This window comes from Chaetodon auriga, chromosome 1 (genome assembly GCF_051107435.1).
Source record: "Chaetodon auriga isolate fChaAug3 chromosome 1, fChaAug3.hap1, whole genome shotgun sequence".
Lineage (NCBI taxonomy): Eukaryota > Metazoa > Chordata > Actinopteri > Chaetodontiformes > Chaetodontidae > Chaetodon > Chaetodon auriga.
In genome coordinates this window covers 28086786-28097529 of record NC_135074.1, presented here as the reverse complement: position 1 = coordinate 28097529, position 10744 = coordinate 28086786, and the positions used below count along the sequence as shown (strand labels likewise).

Here is a 10744-nt window from a genome sequence, read left to right as displayed (position 1 = left end):
AGCCCTCTCAGAGCAGAGACACAAAAAATGATAGGAGAGTCGACTTTACAGATACAAAGGACATTTGGCTTGCTTTACAGATACAGAGTCTGAGGCTCCTCAGACAAGGCCATGCATCTTCTGGCTGCACTGGCTGTCTCCCTGCTGTATTATCTAAATCCTCCTTGGCCCGCAATCTGTCGAGAAGCACAATAGATTCGCTGACTGGGAGAAACAACTGATAATGAAAAAGGATAAGAGTGGAAATTTGAATTTCTCTTTGTGTTGTATTTTACAAGGTCTGAGTCGCTGCACAAACAGACTCTTAAAAGTCCACATGATGTCACTGCCACCGTCCTGCAGTCGCTGGGTACGCTGGGTCATCACCGCCTTGGCTTGGGGCTGCGCAGCAGGCTGCCAGAGGGTTTTTGGGACAGCGTTACAAAATTACGGTGTCTGGATGTAATTTGAGGCCAGCTGTGACATAAGGGCTCAAAGCAAGCGATGTTCTAGAAGTGCGGCCAAAACATTTTCATAGGAGTTACGGCCGATTGAGCGAGAGTGGGTGAGCGTGGCAGAAATTTCAACAGACACAATAAACAAACCTCTCTCGGTGCTGGCGTGAGTCAATAAATTCTCAATTTAAAACGCATTTTATACAAATTTTTTTACTTCAAATTTAATTCTCATGATTGTAATACTTTAATATGATAGATCATAGCAAATGAAATCCGACCAGCATCGATTGTTGGAAGAAAACCTTGTGATAATAACAAATTGTTTACTTATGATAAATTAGAAAATAAGTATTTTTCTCAGACTGCAACGTCTATATTTGATGTTTTTTAAGTGTGCCACGATGCTATGACAATGATTCTGGAGATAAACATAGAAATAATCATCTTTTAGTTCAGTTAAACGATGTTTGATTAGTTATGATTGAGTTGTAAATCCAACAGCTTCTTCACACAGACTGACGTGATCAGGGGCGGGGCTTGAGGACAGGCAAGCCAGGCAGTTGGTTGGAGCCCCCGGCCACTAGGGGGGCCCCGGCCACTTATTTACAAAAAAACATTATTGATAAGCCTGGGCTTTCAGGGACCTCTGTTGGTCCCTGGACCTCACTTTGAGAACCACTAATCTATTTTTTCAGTTTTCATCTCAAATGTCCCAGAAATTGTGCATTTATGTGTGCAAAAACCAAATTTTTTCAGCGTCACGGGTGGGGTGGGGGCCGCAGGGATTTCTTGTTTGGAGCCCCAAGAGACACGAGCAACGCCGCTGGACGTGATTCATCAGAATCTATATTTCATGTACAAAACTCAGTAAAATCATATACTCTATAACAGCCAGCTACCATCTGTTTAACTTGCTATTGGAATAGATCATCTTTAACCAGAATCATGTCATCAGGCGTGTATGCAGATGTATCTTTCCTGAGCTGTGTCCTCCCCAGCTGACCTCTGACCTGAGCAGGGAAAAATGGCCAAGCTGGAAAACGAAATGCAGCCCATCATCGTTGGCACTGCGATGAATATCCCCTTTGTATAATGCCAGAGTTTTGTCAGAGGGGTGTTGATTCAACTCTGAGGTACTTTTGGAGACAATTTATCACAACTGAAGTCCCAAAAATTCAGAGTCAAGATCAACAAAAAGATCATTTACTGCAGGCCCATTGTGTCCAATTGGATTACACTGCACAAATGTGGATTTTGTTATGTTCATTTCTTGCACAGTGACAGCTCCATCGTGTAATTTTTGTAGTTTTCTTGCCATTTTCCAAACCTGCCAGTTCAAGTCAACTTTATTTATATAACCCAATATCACAAATCCCATATTTGACTCAAGTGCAGGGAAAGAAATGGAAGAAACTTCAAGGAGAGCATCAGAGAGGGATTCTAGGACGGACACAAGCAGTAAGTTATAATCACGCCTGTCATGTCAGACTCTGTCATTGTCTGTCTGACCAGCATTACTCCACGGTCGGTTCCCACCACTCCCCTGTCGCCTGTTCATTACATGCCAGCACACCTGTCCCTCAGCCCCCGTAATCAGGCAGGTAGCACATACACACCTGCACACAAACACTAGCCCTTTGCATGATTGCTCAGTGTAGCTTTATTGTGTTTCAGCCATATTTTCCTGTTGTGTTCGCTTGTTTCTAAGTTTTCATCTCTGCCTCTTTTATCCTCCTGCCTGCTCCCATTAGGTCTTGTTTGCCTTTGCTGACTGTCAACGTCTGTCCTGAAAATAGACCAGATAAACTGCACTTTCATTTCACCTGCTCTGCCTTCCTGTTCCGCTTTGAGACACACAACACTTTACCAGAAGTGTGGTGATGAGTGGAACCACTAATGATCGCATTGTCTTAAATATTCAATAACAAGGTTCCCAATCATATGATAAAGTTCAGGGCAGAAGTCAGTTGCAGAAATGTAGAATAAACCTTTTCTGCAATCACAGGATGAACTCTTTGAAACTGAATCTCTGAGTCAAGCCCAGTTTGGGAAGCAGTGGTTTGCCAAACTGGAATCTAATCCCAGTCTGGTCAATTTAGCTCAAAGCTGGACGCACTTTTATCACAAATTAGGTTGTTAAATGCTGGTATTGTATTGTTTCATTCAAATTGCGTACAATATCCAGACTGAGGGGATAAAAACAGACGCCTCAGCAGCTCACAGAGCAGAGCTGGTGAGAGAACGAACATGTCTGGATTGTATTTTGCGTTCCAGCTTTAGTGCAATAACAGGGAGGTTACCAACAACTCCTTTTTAATGAGACTGTTCGGCGTGAGTAGGTGGAGTTCTTCTCCTCTTCAAAATGATTTAATGTAAATGTAAGTGTGCCACAAAAGACTTCAAATCAAAACAGAGTGACACACCCTAAACCCATAACATGACTTCATTTTCCACTTCATTTTCCATTGAAAATTCTCTCTGCAGAATAATGTCGCAGAGCAGCCACTGCTATGCCTCTCCAGGCTGTTACTCTGGTCTCTTCCCTTTAAGTGGAGTTAACGCTGCAGGTTTATTATAAAACTGGAGTTGCACACACGCCGATGCATCTTATTACTGCTGGAGTAGATAAGATAAAATTTGTAATTGTCAATTCTTCAGAAACTTGGGAGCAACAGTGACACCGAGGCAAGGACTTGGTGACTGACATCAAATCATGTTCGTTCAATTTCTCAGTGTTATTATCGAGGTGAGATACAGACACGATGAGCAGTGAAGCATTTCTCCACATCATAAATCAGACTGATGCACATTGCAGACCTCGGTTTATGTAAGGCTTATGTAACACTCACTCTCTGGTTTTGTATCACAACAGGATATTTCATAAATAAACTGCAGATATAAACCAGCTTTTTACGACGGGTTTACCACTTAAAACTTGCTCTGCTCAGGCTTAATTTATGCAGGTCAGACCCCTGAATAATCACTCATGCAGTGGAAAAATGAGAGCAGGATTCCTCAGAGGTAGGTGATGGTGTAACGTCTGCTGTTTCCACTGGAAAGATATGCACACATTGAGTGGAATTGTGGGTTTAGCCAATTAGATCACTCTTAACATGCTAGTTCTTGAGATATAAGATCACGATCATTCTTCCCTTTGGGCATTGCCTTTGTGACTACGGCAGCTGAAGCTCACTGGAAAAAGTGCTGTCATTACTTTTGAATGGCATTTGTTGGATCAATGTATTAAAGCTTCTACTTTAAACACTGCTGGTGTACTGATTCACCACTGGAATATATTTCACTGCATGTCTTTTATCCCCCAAGTGAGTACAGTTATAATCAGTGTGGAATACAGTACTCAACAGGTGACCATTGCATGTATTTTTATTGCCTTTGAACTAAACTGGACTTGTAATTTGATGCCAGCAGGTGACGAAAAAAACAGGTGGTCGCTATGTTTTTATGCCTCCTGAATTCAAACGGTGGTCTTTGTAATGTCATCTACACTGGCCAGACATGCTTTATTTCTGGTGTTGGATACTGACTTCTACACTTTATCCTATTGCTAAATAAAACACTGAACAATTGCGGATAGATATGATATCTTAGATTTGTTTAAACAGGGATAAAGTGAACATTAAAGTGGACAAAGGTCAGGTTTAGCTCTCTCTAATTTTAACTACTTTATATACAGTGGTGGGCAGTTTAATCTAGAACAGCACATCTCATTTGCAAGCTCATCTCGTGTTTTGTATATAAAGTATTCATCTGTTATTCATCATTTTTAAGTCTTTATATTTCAGTGTGTCTCATCTACTGGAGCCCACGCTGAGCTTTTGCTCGTGGCATCATTATACATTGACTACGCTATAATGTGAGAACATATATGCAGAACTGCCCATTTCAGAATAAAACATATTATATTACTGGATTATAAATAGTGACGCATTAATGTGTGAGCATCACTTTAATGTTTGCAAAGGCAAGAGCTGATTTCACCTGATTACTGGGTATGTTACAGTAATGTAAATTAATACATCATACTTTATTAGTTATTGTGCACTAATAATCTGGATCTGCAAAGTAAGGACAAAGTAAAGCTGTCAAATAGTGGAGTATCAAACATTATTTCCCTCTGACATGTTGTGGATGCAAAATGGAAATACTCAAGCAATGCACAAGTACCTCAAAATTATACTTGAGTAATAGTTTACATTCCAACACTGGTTTCAAGTTTTATGTATGTGGTCTTATTTCTCAGTAGCCTAATAACTTTATTAACCCTCAACGCCAACTTGTCACGGCTCTGTGAATTAACACAAACTGGGTCTTTCCTGGTCTGAGTGAGGCTCTAACAGCTTGGCCCCGCTGGCAGCCTCCTCCAGACTGAATGCAGCCTTTTAAGTGACGGAGGGGCTGTAATTTGAGAGTAGCACCGTGGTATTATTAGCCAAAAGCCGACGCGCGGCACTTGAGACATCCAGATGTTGCGTTTGAGGCACCAAGTGAAGTCGGGTTTACGGCTCTTTCCACGCTGAGACCAACTTTCATACATTGCTTTCCTGCTCAGGACAGCGATGGATGCTGACAAGCTCGACTAAAGGAAGACAAGTGGGGCTGTTAAAAAGCATTTTCACGCCACTTTTATCTGTTTGGACAAAGAGGATATTGAGGAGGACGTGAACGCTGCGGCAAAGCCTCCACTAACTGCGCAGTTTGGCCGCTTTAACCTGATTGAAATGTTTGTGTTTCTACGCCGGGTCGGAATTAAGTAGTCCATCAGTCACTTTCAGAGATATCGATTAAAAATCTATCATTTCCAATTCCTCTGTGTGTTTTTTTGGGACAAGTGGAGCATCATGGCTTTTCTTCACTTTCTCCTGTGTGCCGGGATGTTATCAACGTGTGGAGCTTTTTTCAAGGGACCGTTACATCCGGAGATGTCCAACGGCACTTTTCATCATTACTTCGTGCCGGACGGTGACTACGAGGAAAACGACGACCCGGAGAAATGCCAGATGCTCTTCAAAATGACCGACGAGCGAAAGTGCGGTCTCGACGAGGACCAGGACGCCGTCATAAAGGACGATTTCACCATCATCAAGAGGCAGATCGAGGACTCGGCCAGGGTGCTGGAGGGGATCGGGAAAAGCATCTCGTACGACCTGGACGGAGAGGACAGCTACGGGAAATACTTGCGGAGGGAGACGGCTCAGATAAGCGAGGCGTTTACAAACTCGGAGAAATCTCTGCTGGAGCTGGAGGTGAAATTCAAGCAGAGCCAGGAGAGCGAGCTGAAGGAGGAGCACCGGCTCAGCGACGACTTTCTGAACATGGTCGTGCACACGCGGGACGTCCTGAAGGAGACACTGGACATTTCCCTGGGACTGAAGGACAAGCACGAGCTCCTGTCCCTGATCATCCGCAGCCACGGCACGAGACTGAGCCGACTGAAGAACGAGTACATGAAGTTCTGAGAGAAAGTAGTTCCTACGCGTCCCATCACAGTACTATTATTATTTTTATTTTTATTTTTATTTTTAAGGTGGAGTGTGAGGCAAATTATAGCAGCAATATCAGGGATAAAACCAGCTTCAATTGAATCATGAAAAAAACAAAAAACAAAAAAAACATTTTCTCCTTTAACTCTAGAGTAGTGGTTCCCAACGACAGGGTCGTGACCCCTCCAGTGGGTCAAAAGATATGTCTGAGGTCACAAGGTGATTAATGGGCTAGGAAAGAAGATTGTACATTTTTATTTGACTTTTTCTCATTTTTTTTCACTTATATTTGTACAATTCTGGACAGTTCACCTTTTATTGTAGCTGAAAATGAATTAAATTAAACTATGGAAGTGAAATCTGGCTCATTTGCTCTCAACTCCTACACATATGAGATGTGACCACCGCTTTTTAGAGGCAGCCATGCAGATAGTTTTGGGTTAATTTGCTCAGGTTTTGTGATTTGTCTCCAAAGCTTGATTACCAAACCCGCAAAAAAGGTACCCCAAGGCCCCAGACCCCCAGGGGCCCCAAAAGCCCCACAGTCACTGCACCAGTTGTGTCTTGCTAATTTGGTTAGTTGTAAATTATGTTGCAAATTTACACTACTGAAGTACAATATCGACTATGACGGGTCTTATGTTATTACCCAATCTCGTGAAATAGTTTATATTGTACTCAGTTCCAAAATAATGTAATGTGAGAAACACATTTATATATACAGTTGCTATTATAAAAACTACAATTCAAATTCAGGTTATACAAAAACCTGGGGTTATAAAACCATTGCTAAGTGCTGCTCATGGTCAGTAAGAAAATGTGTTTTTTTGACCTTTAGAAAAGTCTGTTGGACTGTATCTGACAGGAACAATGTTATTTTTTTATAGAATGAGCACAAGGGGTGGGCAATGTGGATAATAGCCTCTTTCACAGTACATGAAACTTTATATGACAATATTTTGATAAGTTTTCTGGAGAAAATCCAACTGCGAAACTGTTAATGGATGAGATAACCAGAGAGGAATGTCTGCTTTTGGCTGATGCAGCAAACTGAATCAAAGTACCTCATCATATTGATGGAAAAGTTCATATAAAAATCTAATATTGCCATAAAGTGTTCCTGCTAAGTGATTTGCAGTTCACCCAGAGATATGAAAGATAGCTACTGCAGTATAAACGATATGGCTCTCAACACAAATATATCACCATCTGACTGCGTAAACTGTCATATTGCCCACTTCTAGAGACACACAATAGTGATCTGTACAGCTAAATACAAATTACAGTAATATTTCCCAATAAATAATGTATGGCCTTAATGTCAGTTAAACATTATCTGCCAATCAGTAAACCAAAGCTTCCTCTTTTCTTGGTCATTTTTGGTTGTTATTGCATTGAATTTACCTGTAATGAGTCACAGGTTTGTGCGTGTGTGTATGTGTGTGTAAAACAACGGCTTCCAACATAAGTCAGCCAATCAAAACAAGTGAGAACAGGAACTATCAGCCTTTAAAACACAAGTACTGTCATCAGATGAAGGGTTTTCCAGAGCTCACTCAGTCCTCTGTGAGCAAGATAAAAAGGATTAAGTGAAATTGTCGACATGTTGGAGATCTTATGTTCACTGGTGAATGCTCTGTGTTTTGGTTGAATACAGGAGTTTTGGAAAACTCTCCATATAGCAGTGAAGCAGTTGACAGGGTGGCTTCATGTTGGTTGAAAGCTCCTAACATGAGCAGCGTTATTGTTGCTCTTCTCTGACACTCCAGATGAATGTTTCTAAGAATATCAAAAAATGTTTACATATTATGAATACCTATCTGTTGTATTTTTTTCTTTACAGGCTAGCACACTTTGCACAATTCTTTACTGTTCCGGTGCTAAAGGTTGTGACATGGTTTAAATGCAAGGCCTTCACTGTGCTGTTTTGCACAGGCAGTATACTCTTGTAAAATGTACAGTGTATTATTAGAAGTAAGTAAATACTGTGAGTGCCAATATCTTTATTACAGAACACCTTAATATGTATTCATTGTTTATATAAAGTTTTGAAATAGAGCAGCATATATCTATTCTTGTTTACCTTTAAGATATGTGGTGAGATGTGATACTTTGACGGATAAGACTGCAGGCAGCACTCGTGGACTTCGGTGTCAAACATCAATGTGTGTGACAACATTCTTGGCGGATTGTGTTGTGTCTTCTCAAATAAAGAGTTTGTGTTTGAAAATACAGTTTTGTTGTGAGAACATGTTTTTTATGGCAAAAAATCTCAATTTTATGAGATATTCCTTTGAAACATGGTATGAGTTATTCAAACAAGGCCGAAGCATTCATCTTTTCCACTATTACTGGCCTCTTCTAGTAGTTAATAATGTAAAAGCGGGAATAAACCAGTCCTTATTTTGCTGTGAATTACACTGAGCTGCATCCAGGAGTTCCCTGGGTTTTGTATTTAGCAGACCCCACAATGTGGCACTAACACTATAATCATTAGGATGGTGTACTGTATTCCTCTCGGTATTCGTTTTATAAGGATTTGAGGTCTGCTGGTAATTATACACACAGGCAGGGCCCCCCTATGAGTGCTTTGAAGGAAGAAGCTGGTTGTTGGTATTTATGAGGAACAGAGATGTAAAGAAGCCGTGTTGATGGTATTTTGAGTGGTGCGGTCGGCCTCTCAAACAACTTGTTTTTTCCTCTATTTTGGTCCACTCTGCTGATTTCTTTTTCTTTAATGCTGCAGCTTTTTAAGTTCCCGAATAAGGTTGAGTAAGCAGTTTGAAGCAAAGCCATTAAAATGTCACCAGTATCCACAAGTACATATTCAAAAGTGCCAACTGAGATAAATTATGTAACATTGCAAAGACATTTTCACTTGTGGTTACACTCAGACAATAGAATCTTTGAGCTCTGATTACACTTGTGATGAGGCAACATACAGTACACGCAGACCAAAAACCTTTAGCCTACATTGAATGTTTCCATAAAAGGGGAAAGCCCCTGGTTTTCTCATTTATGTAAACAGATTACTGGCATCATCCTGAGGAAAAAACTTACACGTGATATACATCTTGAATGGTAGAGCTATCATTCTTAGTGGAAATTTACTGTTCTACATCATATTTTATATTGCATTTTATTTTGTGATTTTAAATCCGGTGTTGCATAATGTTTACAACCTTCAACTCACGCTAACCTTTGGTTTATTTGAGATACAGTAAAACATGTCAGTGAGCTGTTTGTGCATAGTCATAGTCACACAGAGCAGAACATTGTCACCCAGCACTGTTTTTCTTTAAATGAATACATGAATGAATCATCATTTATGTATATAGTTATAGACACTGACACAGGATATATTGGATTTTTTATTTGTAAAAGATTAGAATTCATTCATCAATTCATTTTTATTTTCATTTTTATGTCTATACTGAAAGTTGAACCTATGCTTGAACCAATACCACAAAGTCCATTCCATGATACAACTATTAATCTTACTGTTGTTGTTGTTGTTAATTTGCACGTGTGCACTGATGTCAGTCGCAAAGGTGGCTGATCATAATTATCACTTACCCTTTGGAACTCAGGTCTCTCATGCCAAATGGAGGACTGTGTGTGATCCTGGGTTAATAATTGCAACATAAGGCTTTTAAAATCTGAACTCAGAAGTTAGCAGGTGTCACTCGGATTGAAGCCTGCACTGCACATCTACTGGGTACGGGTCATCCTCCCTGAACCTGCAAAGGACATAGGAAATACTAACTGAAAGAGGTATGACCGAACACAGACAAAACGATTATCACTTACATTTATCACTGACCAACATGTCACTCAAGTTCTTGATTAACTGAGCAATCTGAGTCTATAAAATGTCAGAAAATAATGAAAAATGCTCACAACAATTTTCCCAGAGTCCAAGGTGGTGTCTTAAAATTCCTTGTGTTGCACAACCATCAGTCCAAAATCCAAAGATATTCAATTTACTGTCATATACAACATATGTCATATGCTGCAACATGGAGTTTTACAGGTGTGATCACGTTCTACTGATTGATGATCAATTAATCAGCATTCTCAAGCAAAATTGTAAAACAGCTGCTGGTTTCAGCTTCTTAACTTTAAGGAATTGCTGCTTTTCTTTGTTATTTATGATAATAAATGAAGAGTCTTTCGGATTTGGACTGATTGTTGGACAAAAGAATCAAAATTTTTTGATTGTTGACATTCTTTAGGTTAAATGATTTATCGATTAAATGTGAAAATAATTGATAATGAAAATATTTAGTAGCATCCCTTATGTCAATGCTGCATTTTCTACACATATTCAAGGTGTCTAGAGATTTCATTTTAATGATTTTGATATTGACTTTTCATTGAGAGCACACCATGAGGTCAACCTTTTTATTTATCCAGGTTTAGAGTTAGCTCATGTTGCTACTTAGCAAATGTTAGCATGCTAACAAGCTATACTATGGTGAAATACTGTAGCTGCTGAGCATGTTAGCATTGTAACTGTAAGCAGACTGATGTTATTATTTAGCTCTAACCACCAATGTTCTTACAGCCTCTCGGGGCTTGGCATGGTTGTGTTGTGAAATTACCAATATTCTGTTAGAGGGCCACCAGATCCCACAAAACCATGGTCCCCCAGAGACATTTGGTGGTTGAGCTAGTGGCTCACAACAGTCACTGCTCCCTCAATTGTTTCAACACAGCAGTTCACCCCGGAGAAATGCTCGTCCTATGGCGGGGCTGCTGTACTTTATCACCGCTGTTTAATAAAACAACCGTGTTGGCTCAGGA

At 40.2% G+C, this 10744-nt stretch overlaps 1 protein-coding gene across 1 annotated transcript; it reads left to right on the top strand.

Annotated features, from left to right (window-relative positions):
- The first annotated feature begins 4912 nt into the window (after positions 1-4912).
- On the top strand, positions 4913-8158 carry fibinb (fin bud initiation factor b). The gene has a single exon (XM_076733448.1). The coding sequence runs from the start codon at positions 5297-5299 to the stop codon at positions 5912-5914; it is 618 nt and encodes a 205-aa protein (XP_076589563.1). The 5' UTR covers positions 4913-5296; the 3' UTR covers positions 5915-8158.
- The last annotated feature ends 2586 nt before the right edge of the window (positions 8159-10744 follow it).

Coding starts and splice junctions, on each gene's coding strand:
- fibinb (XM_076733448.1), top strand. CDS start 5,297: ATGGCTTTTCTTCACTTTCTCCTGTGTGCCGGGATGTTATCAACGTGT.